General features: G+C 56.0%; 2 protein-coding genes across 4 annotated transcripts; both read left to right on the top strand.

Annotated features, from left to right (window-relative positions):
* Positions 1-8: 8 nt before the first annotated feature.
* MRPL2 (mitochondrial ribosomal protein L2) lies at positions 9-3,612 on the top strand. Of its 3 annotated transcripts, XM_031434671.2 has the most exons (8): positions 17-272; positions 853-1,163; positions 1,392-1,560; positions 2,110-2,251; positions 2,364-2,479; positions 2,556-2,666; positions 2,960-3,033; positions 3,364-3,612. In XM_031434671.2, the coding sequence occupies exons 3-8, from the start codon at positions 1,431-1,433 to the stop codon at positions 3,574-3,576; spliced, it is 786 nt and encodes a 261-aa protein (XP_031290531.1). In that variant the 5' UTR covers positions 17-272; positions 853-1,163; positions 1,392-1,430; the 3' UTR covers positions 3,577-3,612. The 3 variants fall into 3 exon arrangements, with proteins under 3 accessions (XP_010977799.2, XP_010977798.2, XP_031290531.1); XM_010979496.3 differs by lacking the exon at positions 853-1,163 and having other exon boundaries at positions 14-272; XM_010979497.3 differs by lacking the exons at positions 853-1,163; positions 2,556-2,666 and having other exon boundaries at positions 9-272.
* Positions 3,613-4,047: 435 nt separating this feature from the next.
* Positions 4,048-17,731, top strand: CUL7 (cullin 7). Its single transcript, XM_031434660.2, has 26 exons — positions 4,048-4,312; positions 5,140-5,727; positions 6,152-6,303; positions 6,444-6,941; positions 7,412-7,550; positions 7,650-7,846; positions 8,121-8,349; positions 8,908-9,139; positions 9,225-9,330; positions 10,307-10,534; positions 10,787-10,877; positions 10,980-11,151; positions 11,312-11,417; positions 11,723-11,818; positions 12,023-12,198; positions 12,516-12,649; positions 12,970-13,152; positions 13,359-13,465; positions 13,552-13,734; positions 14,855-15,015; positions 15,176-15,392; positions 15,505-15,769; positions 16,443-16,588; positions 16,695-16,821; positions 16,915-17,120; positions 17,339-17,731. The coding sequence occupies exons 2-26, from the start codon at positions 5,148-5,150 to the stop codon at positions 17,660-17,662; spliced, it is 5,055 nt and encodes a 1,684-aa protein (XP_031290520.1). The 5' UTR covers positions 4,048-4,312; positions 5,140-5,147; the 3' UTR covers positions 17,663-17,731.
* The last annotated feature ends 1,197 nt before the right edge of the window (positions 17,732-18,928 follow it).

The following is an 18,928-nucleotide window of genomic DNA, read 5'->3' as shown; positions in this document are numbered from 1 at the left end:
ACGCGCAGGGAGGAAAGGAGTGTGTGTCCAACTTGGTCTTGGGTTCTCTGCTTGTCTCTCTTAAACGTCACGATGGAGCGACAGCACCGAGACCTGTTAGCGTCATCCAGCAGCGCCAGGCGGCCTGTCTAAAGGTGATGGTGGTGTGCTGAGCCCGACCGATTCTGGCCAAGCTCATGGCCCTGCGGGTACTGACCCGTGCTCTTGGCTCTCTGAGCCTGACGCCCCGGATCGCCGCTGTCCCCGACCCGAGCCTGCTACTGGCCACGCAGGTAATCCACCTTACCCGGAAATGAGGCTATTTCCGTTCAGGCTGCCGGAGAGGGCACCAGGAGATGGGAGTTGGGGGATGAGAGTCTGGTTAAGAGTCATGCCGGCCCGTGACCTTGGATAAACCACTCCCAGCCTCTGCTTTCTCCTTTGTAAGCACAGCTATCTCACAGGGTCGCTGGATTCCTCAGACGAGATATTGGAAATGAAAGTGCTTTACAGTCAAATATTGTACCGGTTTCAATAATAACTTACATTTATTGAGTGTCTGTCATAAGCCAAGCATAAGTAACAGACGTTTTAAATCAATGAATTCCTTTCAACCACTCTATATTAACATTCCCACTTTACATGAGAAAACTGATATGCAGTCCAAGGTCATACACCAACTATAGGCAGTCTGGCTTCAAAGCCTGGGCTCTTAACCATTATTGTAACCATTAAGGATGAGTTACTACTGAGATTAGAGAATTCAGGGTAAGAGACCAAGAAAAAGAGTCTAACATGAAGACATCACAAGGTCCTTAGAGGGCAACTAAGTCACAGAAAAGAGAAGTTAAGTCTTACCTCTGGACCTTTCAGACCGATGGTTTGCAGATGCATGCTTAAAATTCAAAACCAAACCAACCTACTCTGTGAAATGCTGGAAATACAGCAGGGAACAAGACATAAATGATCTCGCTCCATTCATATCTGGAAAACTCAGAAACAATGCAACAAAATGGGCAAAAGGCATTGGTGCTGATGGTGGTACATGGATGTGTGGAACTTACCAGCCCTGGAGAAGGGAGTTGTTTAGGGAAGGAAAAGTTTCTTGGAGAAGGAGAGTTTTGAGCCAAATTTGGAAGAAGATGCACCAAGGGAGAACATTCCATTGAAGAAATACTTCAGAGGTGAGAGGATCAAATGAGGAGAGGTAATCAACACACATAAACCTTGATAAACATCCCATTCTGGCATCTGTGCAAGCTGTGAAGGCGGGTGGAGTTTTTGGGCAGCTGGTCTGGGGCAGTTCCAGGAGGAGGTAGGCTACAAGCTAAACTTTGTGCCCTCTCCCTTAGTTCTCTGAGGCTTCTCCTTCAATTAGCTTTCAAGTGAAAGAGATTTCTGTTTATCTCTAGGTGACAAATAATGTTCTCCTTCCGCTGCCCTCTGCCTCGATGTTGCTTCCCTGTCGCCCATTCCTTACCTCTGTGGCCCTTAGCGCTAAGTTTGTGTCCTGGAAGAGTCGTACCAAGTATACCATTATGCCAGTGAAGATGAGGAAGTCTGGGGGCCGAAACCACAAAGGTGAGAGCAAGGGCAAGATTTAAGCAGTAAAGGGGAAAGACATCGTAGGACCCGAAGCCTGTATTTTAATACAGGCAGAGAAATGTAATCAAAAAGCATTTATCAGACTCCTTCTGCATTCAGTATGTGCGTGAGAGTAAGAGAGTAGAATACAGACAACAGACAAGTGGTCCGTGTTCCCAAAGATAATCTAGGTAATTGAATTGGACATACTCAGGAAGTTCCATGACATTTTTCTTCACACCCGTCACAAATTTACAATGGTTGAAATTGAACATGAGTTACATGGCTCTCAGTAAACTTCCTGAGTAATTTGTAGAGATTTTATCTGAAAGTTTTATACAATTGCAGTATCATGTTTTTTACCAAGCTCCATGTATGTGTTCACCCCCACTTACCCCATTGTGTTGTGCAATTTTTTTTTTATCATTTCCTGCTAGTGTCATAATGTTGGGAAGCACTGCTCTCTGCTTAGGATGGGCCTGTTCCTAGTGCTGGGAACTGATTTGTCTGACCTGGGTCATATCCCCCGCACTGTCCTGACCACAGGCCAAATCCAAGTGCATGGTATTGGCGGGGGCCACAAGCAGCGTTATCGCATGATTGACTTTCTGCGGTTCCGACCCGAGCAGGAATCCAAGCCAGGACCCTTTGAGGAGAAGATCATCACCGTCCGCTATGATCCCTGTAGGCAAGTTTGGGATGTAGGGTCATGATGGTGTGGCTGAATGACTGCTCTGTGGCTTTTTAGAAGACGTGAGACTGCCTAGATGGTCTGCTTACCTGTTCCTCACTCTGAACAGGTCAGCAGATATAGCTCTGGTTGCTGGGGGTAACCGGAAACGCTGGATCATTGCCACAGAAAACATGCAGGCTGGAGATATAATCCTGAACTCTGACCACATAAGCCGAATGGCAGGTGAGAGATGGCCGCCAGATGTATGTGGGCTGGGAGGCTGCAAGGGTTCTGGTGCTGATGAAATTCTGTCTTTTAGTCGCTGCTCGGGAAGGGGATGCCCATCCTCTTGGGGCTTTGCCAGTGGGGACCCTCGTCAACAATGTGGAGAGTGAGCCAGGCCGGGGGGCCCAGTATATTAGAGCTGCAGGTATGAAAAAAGGAGCTGCTTGGGGGTCTTACAGTTTGGAAGGGCAAGGGGTACCTGTGGCCACAATTCTCTGAACGCATGGGCCCACATCTGGTCCACTGGCAAAGAAAAATGGGGAAAACAAGGACGAAGAGGTGCTTGTGTTTTGCCCTAAAACCTTACATGTATCCTGCTTCAGGGTTTCTACTCCTGAAAGGCAAAGCTGGGACAGTGTGTGGGGTACAGCCCCTTGAAAATCTGCTCCCCACCTCCTCCTCTGAGGAGGGTGGCAAAGCTATTTCTCCCTTTCCCAGGAACCTGCGGTGTGCTGCTACGGAAGGTGAATGGGACGGCTATCATCCAGCTGCCATCCAAGAGACAGATGCAGGTGTGTGGGTGTGTGGGTGCAGGTGGGAGGGATCATCAAAGGAGGAATTTTTGGAATGTGCCTTTCCTGGCCTGGATAGCTCCCAGGTGTTTTATGTTAAGAACTGCCTGGAGCCAGGTCTGTCCTTTTCTGCCATGTGACTAGGCACGCTTGTCAGGCTGGCACCCTCAACTACTGCAGGACCTGCACTCAGATTCAATTGTGTTCTGCTTTTCCTGTCCTCTCTATTCTCTCGTTGAGTATAGGAAGCCGCTCAAGAGTCCAGGCCCTCAACAGTGTGAGGCTCTTTCTCCCCACAGTGCATTCTCCCCCATCTGCTTTCACTCTCAGGTGCTGGAAACGTGCATAGCAACAGTAGGCCGCGTATCCAACGTTGATCATAACAAACGGGTCATCGGCAAGGCCGGGCGGAACCGCTGGCTGGGCAAGAGGCCTAACAGCGGACGATGGCACCGCAAGGGGGGCTGGGCTGGCCGAAAGATTCGGCCGCTGCCCCCCATGAAGAGTTATGTGAAGCTGCCCTCAGCTGCTGCCCAAAGCTGATATCCCTGGACTCTAATAAAGTGGCCCCTATTTTCATTTGTTTCTGGTTTTTGGGGGGAGGGAAGATGGTACATACTGGGCTGGGGCGGGGGCAGACAGGAACAAACAACCGTGGAGGGGAAGGGAAGGAAAATAAATGGATCCAATGAATGGGGCAAAAACTGAGGCTGCCCCCCTTGCCTTGGTCCTTTTCTATGTAATGGAGGAGAGGAAAATAAATGACCTCCATGGTTTCTTCCAGTTCCGACTCTGGGAAGCCGGGAAGTCACTTCCGGTGGCAGGAGGTAGGGGGAGGGATGAAAAGGAAGAGGAAAGGGCGGCGCTGAGGAGGAGGTGCCGCGCGTCGCCGAGGTGGCACCTGCGGCTCCGCCCCGGCGCTCTCCCCGGGCCCCCAGCTTTCCGCTGGCCCTGGCGGAAATGAGCCGCAGCTCGGAGCGGGCGGGCGGCGCCGCTGCCTGGGGTCAGGCCCCGCCCTGCCCGGCCCCGGAGGCCGCAGACCCGCGCGCGGGCGGGGCGGTGACGGCTGCGCGGCCCCAGGGCGTTCGGTCCCTGCGCGCCACGCCCCCTGCTGCCGCCTGTCCAGCGGAGACACGCCCCCTCCCGCCTCTCCGCCTCGACCCCTTCGGGGGGCCCAGGCGGGGCCCAAATCTCCTCCAGCGCTGCCGCCATCGTCTGCGCCGCGTCCCTAGCTCGGCGAAGGACAGGCCTCGCGCCAGGACCCCCGTCGACTTCTGAGGTGGCCAGAGCCCCGTCGCGGCCCCCTGCCCCGAGCCCGTTTTCCTCCGCCCACTCGCCCACAGGGCCTCCCATCCCCCTTTCCACCGCGCCTCGGGATTCTGGCTTATCTGGCCTACCACCCTCCCCCACACCTTGACGCGCGCCCCGGTTTCTCGGGTCTTCCATCCCGGTCCCCCGAGCCTCGCTCCTCTTACTCATCGGGTCTCTTGTGCACCCTGTTCGGGGCCTCGCGTCGCCCCCACCGTCCTTGCTGCTCCAGTACCACCAGTCTTTGGCGCCTCCAGCCTCCCAGCCCATGGCTCTCAGCACCCTGCCTCCACCACCCAGGTCTCTGGGTCTCTTGCCTCTGCAGACTCACTCCGTTGCTTCAACCATTGGACCTAACAGCCCTTCCCATACACACTCGGAGTCTCAATCCCCAGCCGTCCAATACATAACAGGCCTCTGGGCTTCGCGTACCCTCTTTTCCCAGGTCTGCTGCAGCCTCTCCCAGGGCTCTGGGATTCACTTTAATTCCAAGGCTGCCCTGCCCCCCACCGCCCCCTTCCCACTGCTCCAGATGAACTCACTCCATGCTGCATGCAGGGCCTTGGACCCTCCTTTTAGCCTCCAGATTTTGAGTTCTTTCAGCACAAACACCCCAGCTTTCCTCTCCTTAGGCCTGGCCCCACCCAGCCTGCAGCAGGCAACTCCTGGGCCCTGAGTTTTACCCTACCCAGCCTGACAGCTGTTGCCACATTTGCTGCCCTAACTCCTGGGTGTCCTTGATTGTCTGACCTTCTCTCTCACTTTAGCTTGCCTGTTCTCTTTTCCTTGTGTTCCCAGGTGCCAGGATGGTGGGGGAACTCCGATACAGGGAATTCAGAGTGCCCCTGGGGCCAGGCTTGCACGCCTATCCCGATGAGCTGATCCGCCAGCGTGTGGGCCATGATGGGCACCCTGAGTACCAGATCCGCTGGCTCATCCTCAGGCGCGGGGATGATGGGGAAGGGGGCTCCAACCAAGTGGACTGCAAGGCTGAGCACATCCTGCTATGGATGTCCAATGACGAAATCTATGCCAACTGCCACAAGATGCTGGGCGAGGATGGCCAGGTTATCGGGCCCTCCCAGGAGTCAGCAGCGGAGGCTGGCTCCCTGGACAAATCTGTGCTAGGGGAGATGGAAACCGATGTGAAGTCTCTTATTCAGAGGGCCCTTCGGCAGCTGGAGGAATGTGTGGGCACTGTTCCTCCTGCTCCTCTGCTTCACACTGTCCACGTGCTCAGTGCCTATGCCAGCATTGAGCCCCTCACGGGGGTCTTCAAAGACCCAAGAGTTCTGGACTTGCTCATGCACATGCTGAGTAGTCCCGATTATCAAATTCGCTGGAGCGCGGGCCGGATGATACAAGCCCTGGCCTCCCATGATGCTGGTGAGGGGCAGGGTGGGGAGGAAGGGGGAGCAGGAGAGGGGCTGTGTCAGTTTAGGGTCTCACAGGGCACTGGGGATCTCTGATCTCATCAGTACACAAATGATTCTGTTGCCCTTCTCTTAGGATTGGAAGGAAAGGAGGTGGGAGGGTGAGTGGACATCTCTGCAGAAAGAGGAGACTGAATCCTCAAGGACCTCATATTAATGGTCTTTCTATGCAAAATAAGAGTCTAGACTGGTTACTTATAAGATAATAGTAGTTAAGAATAAGACAGTAAGCTTTGGCTTTTGAAGCAAATCAGCAAATCATGTCATTCTTAGTGTGTGGTGGTAAAAGGCTTGGACTGAGAGGGTCCAGGGTCCAGGAGAGATGCCTGGGACAGGCGACGTTAGGGAGCTGTTACTGATTGGTGTGTGGGTTACAGGGACCCGGACCCAGATCCTTCTGTCACTGAGCCGGCAAGAGGCCATTGAGAAACACCTGGATTTTGACAGCCGCTGTGCCCTGCTGGCCCTGTTCGCACAGGCCACGCTCTCTGAACACCCCATGTCTTTTGAGGGCATTCACCTGCCACAGGTATTCTGTGGGGAGTGTTGGGAGGGAGCTGTGGACAAAATCTAAGAACCAGGCGTTTGCACCTGTCCACAGAGGACAGTGTGGAGAGAGGGGCTAAAACTGGGACAGGGTGGACTTAGGCCAAAGACTGTGTCCTACAGGTCCCAGGAAGGCTGCTCTTCTCCCTGGTGAAACGCTATTTGCATGTCACATCCCTCCTGGATCAGTTGAATGACAGCGCTGCAGAACCAGGAGCCCAGAACTCTGCTCCCGAGGAGCTGAGTGCGGAGAGAGGCCGGCTGGAGCTGGAGTTCAGCATGGCCATGGGCACCCTGATCTCAGAGCTGGTGCAGGCCATGCGCTGGGACTGGGCCTCAAGCAGACAGGGGCCTGCGGCCCGGCCCTCCTGTTCCATCTTCCAGCCCCAGCTGGCAGACGCAGGCCCAGGGCTCCCACCTGCCCAGGCCCCTGCCTCCCTCAGGAGGTCAAGGCGATTTCGCCCTCGCTCTGAGTTTGCAAGTGGCAATACCTACGCCTTGTACGTGAGGGACACGCTGCAGCCGGGGATGCGAGTGCGGATGCTGGATGATTATGAGGAGATCAGTGCTGGGGACGAGGGCGAGTTCCGGCAGAGCAACAATGGCGTGCCCCCTGTGCAGGTGAGCCAGTGTGCGGTGGGGGTACACCATTGGGGGGTCTGTCTCAGATGGGGCATATCTGGGGAGCCACTCAAAGAGAAAACCTTCAGTAAGCTTGGGTTGGTAAAAGGGGGTCAGCAACTGAGAGTGGGGCCCATTGGCAGGCTGAGAAAATCTGCCTTTAGGAGACTCAGAGGTCTGGAAGACTCACTCCCAGGAAGAGACTGATCTATCAAGACTTTCCCAAAGGTCAAGTTGAGGAAGACAGCGTGGTTAAGGCCAGGACGAGTGTAGGGGCATAAGACATCAAGGACAGGCCATTTGGGGAAGGCGTCCTTTGTGTGCATGCACATGTTCTCCATATGCCATATGTTTTGTTCTTCGGAGGTTTTTCCAGACCTGGCCAGGTGGGCACCCTGAGGACTGCATGTTATCATCCTTGGGCCACTGCTTGTCATCCCTTTCCCTCTCTTTTTTCCCATATCACCCAGGTGTTGTGGGAGTCGACAGGCCGCACTTATTGGGTCCACTGGCACATGCTGGAGATTCTGGGCTTTGAGGAAGACATTGAGGACGCGGTTGAGGCTGATGAGTACCAGGGGACAGTGATCAGTGGAGCCGTGGGTGTAGGTGAGCCCAGAGAGGAAGCAGGGGTCAGCTCTGAGTAGACGAGCTGCGGTCTGGCGGGTGGGCAGTGACATCTCTGGGCCTCACAACCCATCTCCACAGCCCTGCCCTCTTGGCGGTGGAAGCCCATGACAGAGCTCTACGCCATGCCCTACGTGCTGCCTGAGGATGAGGACGCCGAGGAGAGTGAACACCTGAGCCAGGCCGAGTGGTGGGAGCTCCTCTTCTTTATCAAGAAGCTGGATGGACCCGACCATCAGGAGGTTCTCCAGATCCTCCAGGAGAACCTGGATGGGGAGGTAGGGCCAGGAGACACAGAAGCTGGGGGGCTGCCATGTGATGGAGCAATTGGAGCACTTGCACTTGGGATGGGAAAGGGAGGTCAATACCTTAAAGAGCTTCAGGGAAGGGGTCTAGAATGTTTGGAGGTGTTGGCAAGCTGTTTGGGAGGAGCCAGCCATGAAAGGTTCAGGATGTAGAAGGTGTATGCAGAGATCCCTTCCCCTGGCAAGTGCCTTTGGAGCCTCTGGGCCAGCAGAGCTGCCTGCAGTGAGAGCTTCTCCCTAATGACAGATTCTGGATGACGAGATGCTTGCTGAGCTGGCCGTGCCCCTGGAGTTGGCCCAGGACCTGCTGCTGGCTCTGCCACAGAGACTCGATGACAGCGCTCTCAGGGACCTGCTCAACTGCCGTGTCTACAGGAAATATGGTCCTGAGGCCCTGGCAGGGCAGCCAGCCTACCCATCCCTGCTGGAAGCCCAGGCCCAGCCCCAGGAATCAGCAGCCACAGCCAGAGTGGAAGGTGGGGGAGCTAAACAGACAGCAGCTCTGCAGACTGGCCTCTAGGAGAGCACTAGCCCAGGAGAGATACCTGTGCTGATTTTTGTGCAGTCCCCCCTGGAAGAGATGGCACCTTAGAGAGAACCTGAAATTTAGAGATAAATGGCGAATTGGAGAGGCAGACACTGTGCTGCCTCCAAAGAATAAAGGAGGGTGTAAAGTCAAAATATTGCAGGAGACTTGAATCCTTGAAAGCCCTTGTTGAATTGTTTCTATGATAGAGAAAAGAAGATTTCTGCATGCTTCTAGAAGTAGGGAAATGCTCTGTTGTTTGCAGATGGGAGGCTCCTCTGCCATTTTAAGAATGAAAAATAAAAATTTGTCGTGGAGCTGTCGCATAAGTACATTGAGATGCTATGACATTCCCCAAGCCTAACTTTTAGGTGGACAAAAATAATGAAAAACATTTTTAGAAGAAATTAGGAAATAAGATCAAGAGTTATAAGTCTTGTCTCTCCTTTTCTGATCCTTCACATCACATTGGCTTACTCTTGTGACCTCCCCATTTCTGTTGCTAAAGAAGCTCCAACTCAGTGCCCGGACACTCCCCTGCAGCAGCTGGTGGAGGGTTATGGTCTGGCTGGGAAAATCTGCCTGGATCTGGAGCAAGCCTTCAGCTCAGAGGGGGCCCGGGAGACCGACGTCAAGCCACTCCTGCTGCAGCTGCAGCGGCAGCCCCAGCCCTTCCTCGCGCTGATGCGGAGCTTGGACACTCCAGCAGCCAACAAGGCCCTGCACCTGGCGGTTCTGAGGTGAGGGGGTGGCGAGAGGCAGGGTTGGGCAGAGGGGTCTCTGAGGCTGGCTGTACATCTCTCTCCTCCCGCCCCCTGCTCCCAGAATCCTGATGCAGCTGGTGGACTTTCCTGAGGCACTGCTGCTCCCGTGGCACGAGGCCATGGATGCCTGCATGGCCTGCCTGCGGTCCCCAGACACTGGCCGAGAGGTACCCCTGCCCTTCTCTAGGGAGATGCTGAGAGGGACAGGATGCCAGGCAGCTTCTGGCAGGGTAGAGCCCACTGGGCGGGGCTGTGGAAGGCTCTGTGGAGCCTTTGTGCTTTTGGTTTAGGTTTGTTTTTAAAATGGAATTTTATTTTTAAAAATAGGTCATACATTCACACAGTTCACCAATCAAAACAACATAACAAGATATACACTGAAAATTCAGCTCCCACCTGAGTCCCTGTTCTCCCAATGTCCTCCACATGCCCCACATTGGCTATTACTTGTATTAATTTATGTATCCTTATTGTGTTTTGTTACACAAATAAGTAAACCCAAAGGTGGGATCTAATTTGCCATCTCCTTCATCACATAATAGATTATATCTGTATTACATTAAGAGTCTCAATGGTTCCTGTTTGGCTGGACCTGTGGAGGGAAGGGGGATGGAGGAGGCAGAGGGGACCATCACATCCCAGAGTTCCCTGCTATGGAGTGATCCTGGGCCACAGAAGTCTTGGGAAGGGGCCAGAGAACTAGGGTCACAGTGGCAGTGGGTGTCAGCAGCACACAGCTTTGGCTGTTACCCAGATTTGAGCTCTGTGATGGGCTTACTGAATGTCCACACACACATCTAGTCCCTCTTGCCCCCCTCATCAGGTGTCTTTGCTTGGGGCCTGAGCATCTCAAAACACAACCCCACAGCTGGTTCTTAGGACAGCTGGGCCTATAAAGAAACAACCAGGGATGCCCCCTGCACCTGCTGCCGGCGTAATCAGTAGTGGAGAACCCCTGGGTGGGAGGGCACCTCCTGCCTCTTCCATTTCAGTCTGTTTGGTTCTCTGGTTCCACCAAACCCTCGTGTCTCCGCATCCTGCCTCGATTTTACCTCCTTTCGCTCATTGATTGCAGTAGCCCCGGCACTCAGCACACAGTGGGTGTATAGTCAGTGACTTGTGTCCATCCCGTCCCCATCACAGGTGCTCCAGGAGCTGATCCTCTTCCTGCACCGCCTGGCCTCGGTGAGCAGGGACTATGCTGTGGTGCTGAATCAGCTGGGAGCGCGAGATGCCATCTCCAAGGCCCTGGAAAAGCACCTGGGAAAGCTGGAGCTGGCACAGGAGCTGAGGGACATGGTGTTCAAGTGTGAGAAGCATGCCCACCTCTACCGGAAACTCACCACCAACATCCTGGGAGGCTGTATCCAGGTCAGGAGGAAGGGCAAGGAGAAGCCTGTGGGTTCACAGCTGGGTAAGAATATGACCCAAGCAGTGGCAGGAAAGGGGGGCTGTTTCTGAAGTTGGGAAGGCAGGTGAGTCCAGTGAGCCTGGAGGCATTTGTTCTCCTCCCCCTTCCCTGTCTGGTCCTGCCGTGCCAGTGTTAGAGACAGTCCCACTGCTGCTGGGTTTCTTTTGCATGTGTGTTTCCGAGCCCCTCCCCCCCCTGCTGTCCTGCTGCAGATGGTGCTGGGCCAGATCGAAGACCACCGACGAACCCACCGCCCCATCAACATCCCCTTCTTCGATGTGTTCCTCAGATACCTGTGTCAGGGTTCGTGCCTGTCCCCACGTTACCCCGCATCTCCACACCCCCGTCTGTTTTCTCTCCACACCTACCAGGCTGTGACTTCCATCCCTCCTCCCTTGCCCACAGGCTCCAGTGTGGAAGTGAAGGAGGACAAGTGCTGGGAGAAGGTGGAGGTGTCCTCCAACCCGCACCGGGCCAGCAAGCTGACCGACCGCAACCCCAAGACCTACTGGGAGTCCAACGGCAGCGCGGGTTCCCACTCCATCACCTTGCACATGCACCAGGGCGTCCTTGTCAGGTAATGCGCTCCATGCATGTTTAGCCACACGCCCATGCTTTCTCTTGACTTCCCTGTTTGTCTTGGGGAAGCACCCCCACCCCCCGAACATGACCCTTGGCTGTGTCTGTAAGGACATGACTAGATGTGGTCCCTATTGGTTCCTCTGCCCCACTCGCAGGCAGCTGACTCTGCTGGTGGCTGGTGAAGACTCGAGCTACATGCCAGCCAGGGTGGTGGTGGTCGGGGGCGACAGCACCGCATCCCTTAACACAGAACTCAACTCGGTAGGGAAACTCGTCCCATGCCTTTAGCTACCCCCACAGGATCCAACCTCCTGCCCAGACCCCTAAATGCCTATATTTCTCCCTGTCTTGACCCCATAGAAGGTCAAGTCCATCCTTGTGCCCATGTGATGACATTAGGCCCTGAGCAGTGAGGGTGGCATTAGAACCTCCCTCCCCAGTCAGGACCCCACACACCCCAGGGCTAGAGGAGGGAGGGGCACAGCGAGCGGACAGCAGCAGACCCTGCTGCTTTCAGCACTCCCATCTACACACATGGAGGTGACAGCACTCTCTGCCCCCACCAGGTGAACGTGATGCCCTCTGCCAGCCGGGTGATCCTCCTGGAGAACCTGACCCGCTTCTGGCCCATCATCCAGATCCGCATAAAGCGCTGCCAGCAGGTGGGGCTGGGGGCTGGGGCTGAGGGCCAGGACGGGGTGCGGCCCCTGGGCCTGGACCTCTGCGCCCTGTAACTTGCGGATCTTGGGCCAGGGCTTCAACCTGGGTCATGGGCAGCTCCAGGAGTGGGGCCCCAGGGTGTGGCCCACCCAGCCAGTTTGGACGAGGATGTGGGGCTGGTGGCAATGGTCCTGTGTGCATTGCAGGGCGGCATCGACACGCGCATTCGGGGGTTGGAGGTCCTAGGCCCCAAGCCCACGTTCTGGCCGGTGTTCCGGGAGCAGCTGTGTCGCCATACACGCCTCTTCTACATGGTTCGGGCGCAGGCGTGGAGCCAGGACATAGCAGAGGACCGCAGGAGCCTCCTACACCTGAGCTCTAGGTGTGTGTGAGCGTGTGTGTGCCTGTGTGTGCCAGAGGTCAGGGCATTACAGAGGGCTGCTGGGCGGCTTCTCTGGAGGGTTATCATGTTTGGGTTGGGGCTGGAATGTTCTGCAGTTTGTGGGGGAGAAGAAAGGGCAAGAGAAAGAAGTTTCTGCAGTGGGCTGGGAATGGGGTGAGCCAGTGAACCAGGGGGGTTGTGATGTCCCAAGGGAGGATCTGGCTGTTCCTGGGGTAACCTGCATCTTAGGCTGGGTGCACACAGGGGTCACTTAGGCCTCCAGCCCCAACACCTTCCTCCTCGGTCCTCCTCCCCAGACTCAACGGGGCTCTGCGCCAGGAGCAGAATTTTGCTGATCACTTCCTCCCTGACCATGAAGCCGCCCAAGCACTGGGCAAGACCTGCTGGGAGGCCCTGGTCAGCCCCCTGGTGCAGAACATCACCTCCCCCGGTAACCGAGCCCGGCCCCCTTTACCATCCCATTGCTCAGCCCCACTTACCAGCCCCTTCTTGCTCTACTCTAGAGCCACCTGGGTTGTGCTTTTGGCCCTTTTGGCACCTGCGTTCTTTTGGTCCCCCCAAGACCCCTTCTCACAGTTGAGGGGCCCCCCTTTCCCATGTCACCCGGTTGCCAGCCAACACCACAAGGTCAGGAGGGGCCTTGCTACCTCCCTTCCCGTATTGTTCTGTCCCACGCTCTTTCCCTGCGCTCCCTCCAGCCCACTGCCCTGCAGACACGCCTTGCCTTGGCTTGTTCTTCCCATCTCCCAGATGAGGATGGCGTCAGCCCCCTGGGCTGGCTGCTGGACCAGTACCTGGAGTGTCGGGAGGCTGCCCACAACCCCCAGAGCCGTGCAGCTGCCTTCTCCTCGCGGGTGCGCCGCCTCACCCACCTGTTGGTGCACGTGGAGCCCTGCGAGGTGCCCCCTCCGGTGGCGGCTGCTCCTCCGCCCAGTGAGTACTGGGGGTTCAGGCTGGAGCTGGGCATTTCCCCAAGCCCCCGACTTGCATACTAGTCTGTCCCTCTCACCCTCTCCTCCCTACGTGCTCAGCCTGTTCCTGTACCCCCACCCATCATGTCTGGTGGCAGCAGGTCAGGAAAGGCCCCCCAGCTCACGGGCTGCCCCTGCCTCCCTCTGCTCCTTCCCCTGTCTCCACAGAGGGCAGAAACAGAAGCCACGACTGGAGCTCCCTGGCCACCCGGGGGCTTCCCAGCAGCATCATGAGAAACTTGACCCGCTGCTGGTTGGCAGTGGTGGAAGAGCAGGTGGGCGGGGGAGGCGGGGCGGAACCCGGCATGTGGCCTGTGGGGTTGCCCTTCACTCCTTCACTCCACCCCTTCCCTCCCTCCAGGTGAACCGGTTTCTGACCTCACACTGGCGGGATGATGACTTCGTGCCCCGCTACTGCGAACACTTTAATAATCTGCAGAAGTCGAGTTCCGAGCTGTTTGGGCCACGGGCAGCCTTCTTGCTGGCGCTGCAGAACGGCTGTGCGGCTGCCCTGCTGAAGCTCCCCTTCCTCAGAGCTGCCCACGTAAGCCTCCTGCCCTCCCCTCACCCTGGGCTTCACCCTGCACACTCCCCTCCCCACATCCTCAAATTGGCCCAGCCTTCCATGCCCACTCAGCGAGGAGCATGTTCTGGTATAGAACCACATTATTGAAAATTCAAAATAAAGGGAAAAAAAATGACCCACTTTGTACTGTCCTAACATATCTCGGCAAACTTTCTTATATTTGTGTGTCTGATTTCACACGGTTTACTCATGAGTAGCGAAAATGCTTGATCCTCTTTTCTTCTGACCCTTACATTAAAAACAATTTTCAGTGTTGCTATTTGTCCTCACTTTTAAATTTTTACATAAATTCCATCTAATGGATGTACTGTAACTTACTCCACCACTCCCATCATTCCACAAATATTTAATAAGCGCTTAAAATGTGTCAGGCCCTGTGATAAGAGCTGAAGACAGATGAAGTCCCCTAGGGAAGATGCACAGTTAAGCAAATGACAAACTGAAATGCTGTAACGCCTGGGTAAGCGGAGAACAGCGACTGGGAGCTGGAAGCACGGCTGCTCGTGTTCCAGTAACATTGTGGTGTGACCATCTCTGCACATAAGTTACAAGCACACCTAGTTTTACTGCTCTTCACTATATCTTGCTTTGCAGATAACGCTTTTTTTTTTTTTTTTTTAACGAATTGAAGGTTCGTGGCAACCCTGCATTGTCAGGAGATGGTCAGCATTTTTTAACAATAAAGCATTGTTCAGTTAAAGTGTATACACTGTTTTTTAGGCAGAATGCTTATTTCACACTTAATAGACTACAATATAATGTAAACATACTTTTATATGCACTGGGAAACCAAAAAATTCATGTGACTTGCTTTATTGCAGCAACCCTCCTCCCACTGCTTCCTGCAATATCTTCGAGGTGTGCCTGTATTTCCTCACGTTAAATTGTTGTTGTGTCGAATGTGAAAAAATACTTTTCATCACTGTTAATATTCTTAACATGCACAGTTGTTAATGACTTTTTAAAAGAGTTTTATAAAACTGTTGACCGGTTGATGAAGCTGCTGGCCACTCATGTCTCCTTCCCCAGACCCTCCCCTAATCCCACTCACCTGATCTGTGCTCTCCCCATTGCCCAGGTGAGCGAGCAGTTTGCCCGGCACATCGACCAGCGGATCCAGGGCAGCCGGATCGGTGGGGCCCGGGGGATGGAGATGCTGGCTCAGTTGCAGCGATGCCTGGAGACCGTCCTGATCTTCTCTGGCCTGGAGATAGCCACCACTTTTGAGCATTATTACCAGTGAGTAACACGAGGAAGTGGGAGGTGGGGGGAGGCAGTTTGATGGGCAGGGCCAGCTCTCGGGCCTGGGAGGCTGGGGTACTGGCAAGCGGGAGTCACGGCGCGGGCAGCAGTGCCGAGCGCCTGCACTGAGGCTGGGCCCGGGCTGTGCGTGCTGCAGGCACTACATGGCGGACCGTCTCCTGGGCGTGGGCTCGAGCTGGCTGGAGGGGGCCGTGCTGGAGCAGATCGGCCTCTGCTTCCCCAACCGCCTCCCCCAGCAGATGTTGCGGAGCCTGAGCACCTCGGAGGAGCTGCAGCGCCAGTTCCACGTCTACCAGCTCCAGCGGCTCGATCAGGAACTCCTGAAGCTGGAGGACACTGAGAAGAAAATACAGGTGGGTGCTGGGGAAGGGACTCAGCAAGTGGGAGGGGAGGTGGCAGAAAGAGAGGCACGGGGCAGCCCCGAGGAGCCCACTGGCTTCGGGGCACACTGTATGCGGTCTCCAGGTGGGCCACGAGGCCAGCGGCAGGGCCCACAAGAGACAGAACGGAGAGGAAGTTGAGGAAGCTGCAGCTGTGGCCGCCACGGCGGAGGACGAGGACGAGGACGAGGACCTCTACTATGAAGGGGCAATGCCAGAAGTGTCTGTGCTTGTCCTGTCACCACGCTGCTGGCCCACAGCCTCCATCTGCCACACGCTCAACCCCAGAACCTGCCTGCCTGCCTACCTGAGGGGCACCTTGAACCGATACTCCAACTTCTACAACAAGAGTGAGCAGCTGGGCAGAGGGAACTGGGGGCTGGGAAGAGGATAGGACACTGGGAAAGACCCTGAGCTTAGGGGTGGCCCCTGCGGTGGGCAGCCTTGATGGGGTGGATTTGAGAAGAAAGGGCAGGCGCCTGGGTGGGGCTGCAGAACCCGACTCCCAGACTGTTGCCTTTTCTGTCTGTAAAATAAGACCCCTCTTTATAGGTGGTGGGGAGGACGGGGGGCAGGAGGCATCTGAGGCCACCAGAAAGGGCTTTCCCTCAGTGGTAGGTGTCTGGCTCCTGGTCAGTCACTGTAACCTAAGCTCCCCAAGGGGGGATGATCCTGAGACTCAGACCCTGCCCTCAGGGAGCGCCTGCAGTAGCGGGGGAGACGTCGTTTCCAGTTTGATAAGACCCCAGTCCTTCCTCATTTCACGGTCTTGTCTCCCTTAAAAAAATGGGGACTACTCGAAGGCACTGATCACAGCCTGCCCGGCACAGGGTGGACTCCCAGATACCTGAGGCTTACCCAGGAGGTAGACACAGAGAAGGCCAAGCTCTGGAAGCTCAAACCAGGAACCACAGCATCCATAAATGCTGGGCCCCACACTCTGCAGATTAGTGGGGACAAAGATCAAACCATGGTGTGTCCTCACCAGCCCCTGGCTCCCTCCTCCTCCCTGACACTCCTCAGGTCAGAGCTGCCCTGCACTAGAGCGTGGCCCTCAGAGGCGACTGCAGTGGACGTGGCTGGGCCGGGCTGAGCTGCAGTTTGGGGACCAGACTCTGCATGTGTCCACTGTGCAGATGTGGCTGCTGCTGCAGCTCAACGAGCTGAAGGTTGCCCAGCCCCTCGTGCCTTCGCGCCCTCTCCCGCCTGGTCTCTCCTCTTCCCTCCCTGCACTCTCTCCACTGGGGGCCCTGATGCTTCCCTTTCCTTCCTAAGGCCGTCTCTTTGGAGAGCCTGGTGGCGCTCTCGGGGCTGTCTCCAGACATGCTGAATCAGGCGATAGGGCCTCTCACCTCTTCTAGGGGCCCTCTGGACCTTCATGAGCCAAAGGATGTCCCAGGAGGTTTGTACTTGGGGCACTGGGGCTTCTACTCTGCTCTAAGCCTGGGCCAGCCTCCTCGTGGGTCCCCATCCAAGTGACCGGTGTTTATTTCAGGGGTGCTCAAGATTCGAGATGGCAGCGAGGAGCCAAGGCCGCGGAGGGGCAACGTGTGGCTCATCCCAGCTCAGACGTACCTGAAAGCTGAGGACGAAGAGGGTCGGAACTTGGAGAGGAGACGGAACCTTCTTAACTGCCTCATCGTCCGAATCCTCAAGGCCCATGGGGACGAGGGGCTGCACATCGACCAGCTTGTCTGCCTGGTGGGTGGGGGTGAGGGGGCTGAGGGGGGCCGTCCACAGGAGGAGATGGATCCACATTTGAAGCCTCTGGCTCAGTGTGGAGCCTGTGGGTGGGTGAGGAGTGAGGCTGCGGTGTGCCCCAGGTCCTCACTGTCCTGGCAGCGTGTGCTTGGACCGGAAGCTGTTGGGGGAAGCTGGGCACCTCTGACCTATTGTTTCCCCTCCCTGCTCCACACCAGGTGCTGGAAGCTTGGCAGAAGGGACCGTGTCCTCCCAGGGGCTTGGTCAGCAGCCTCGGCAGGGGGGCCGCCTGCAGCAGTGCTGATGTCCTCTCCTGCGTCCTGCACCTCCTGGGCAAGGGCACGGTGAGACGCCAGGACGACCGGCCCCAGATGCTGTCCTACGCGGTCCCTGTGACTGTGATGGAGCCTCACACCGAACCCCTAAACCCGAGCTCCTCGGGCCCCAACCCACCCCTCACCTTCCACACCCTACAGATTCGCTCGCGGGGCGTGCCCTATGCCTCCTGCACCGGCACCCAGAGCTTTGCTACCTTTCGGTAACTCTGGAGGCGGGGCCAGGGCTAGGTAGGGCCAGGGCTTTCTACAGAATAAAATGCAGGAGTTTGATTCCTTGACCTGTGTGGTGACTGCTAGGGATCTGACAAGGGCAGGGGGCTTTCCTGACTGACAGGGAAGAGCCCTCTGTTCTGAGGCTTCATCATGCCTGCTAGGAGCCACTCAGGGTGAGGATGGCAGCCTGAGGAGAAGGGCAGAGGGAGTCGGGTAGGACTGTGCATCCCCCTCTGGGCAGGGGGATTAAGTAGACTCCGCGGATGGGCCTTCTCAGAAGTGCTTTCACCAGGAAGGCTGGGGACTCAAGCCCACCTTGCCACGAGCTGGACAGCTTGTAACTTAACGCACATCATCAAGCAAGGCTGTTTTCCTTGTTTGTGGAACTGGAGCAGTCACTGTGAGAGTCTGACGAGTACCAAGTGTGGGAGCATTTGACACAGTGAAAGCTTTGCCCCTGAGTCCCTCTTGCTGCCATGTTCAGCAGTGAGTGCAGTGCACGGCACCTCCCCGAGGTTAGACTGAGGGGGATGGTGAGGTAAGGGACCCTTGCAGCCACCGCGCGCACCCAGGACCTTAACGTGTGTCCCACTCAGAAGCTCTAGGATCTGGGTTGGAAGCCGACCTAGAAGGAACTGCAACCTTCATGGACTCCTCCTCCCTTCACTCTGCCTCCACCAGTCCCAGAGCCTTGCCTGCAAGCTGCACACTGTCCCCAAAGCTGGACCCCAACTAGCCTGAGGCAGGCCTCTGCCACTGTGAGGGGTTTGCTCTGTGCTACTATGATTGGCTCACCTGGCCCTACCCACACTGAGGCAGAGGAGGGGAGTGACCCAAGCATCCTGAGTCCATGACTAGGTGATCAGGAGAAAGCTACAGAAGAAAGGAGGGGGAGAGGGATGAGGAAGAGTCAGGTGATGGGAGAGGGCACAGAGACCAAAGGCGACTGGGTGCCACCCAAGACTGAGATTTGGAATGAAGTCAGTCAGAGAAAAAGAAGCCAGGGCTTAGGAGGGTCAGGATGCCCAGGATGAGACAACAGAACAACACAGACACGGTAGGCCCATGCTGGCTCCGCTTTGCAGTGTGGTGCTCCTGCTGGTTCTCACAGAACCATCCTGCTGGCCCGTGCTACTGGGAGGCAGCAGCAGGTTGGGGCAGCAGTGGGCACACTGGGGCTGCCGCAGTTTGTCACTTAGGTCGCCTCTCCACTTTGTGCCAGAGATCACAGCCTGTTTCTCTTATTGGTCCAGGCTG

Source organism: Camelus dromedarius, chromosome 19, assembly GCF_036321535.1.
Source record: "Camelus dromedarius isolate mCamDro1 chromosome 19, mCamDro1.pat, whole genome shotgun sequence".
Taxonomy (NCBI): Eukaryota; Metazoa; Chordata; class Mammalia; order Artiodactyla; family Camelidae; genus Camelus; species Camelus dromedarius.
Note: the sequence above shows the minus strand (reverse complement) of the source record. Positions and strands in the feature narration are given on the sequence as shown.

Coding starts and splice junctions, on each gene's coding strand:
- CUL7 (XM_031434660.2), top strand. CDS start 5,148: ATGGTGGGGGAACTCCGATACAGGGAATTCAGAGTGCCCCTGGGGCCA. Junction 5,728..6,151: donor CCTGGCCTCCCATGATGCTG/GTGAGGGGCAGG, acceptor TGTGGGTTACAG/GGACCCGGACCCAGATCCTT. Junction 13,153..13,358: donor GGCGGCTGCTCCTCCGCCCA/GTGAGTACTGGG, acceptor CTGTCTCCACAG/AGGGCAGAAACAGAAGCCAC.
- MRPL2 (XM_010979496.3), top strand. CDS start 177: ATGGCCCTGCGGGTACTGACCCGTGCTCTTGGCTCTCTGAGCCTGACG. Junction 273..1,391: donor GCCTGCTACTGGCCACGCAG/GTAATCCACCTT, acceptor GTTTATCTCTAG/GTGACAAATAATGTTCTCCT. Junction 3,034..3,363: donor CATCCAAGAGACAGATGCAG/GTGTGTGGGTGT, acceptor TTTCACTCTCAG/GTGCTGGAAACGTGCATAGC.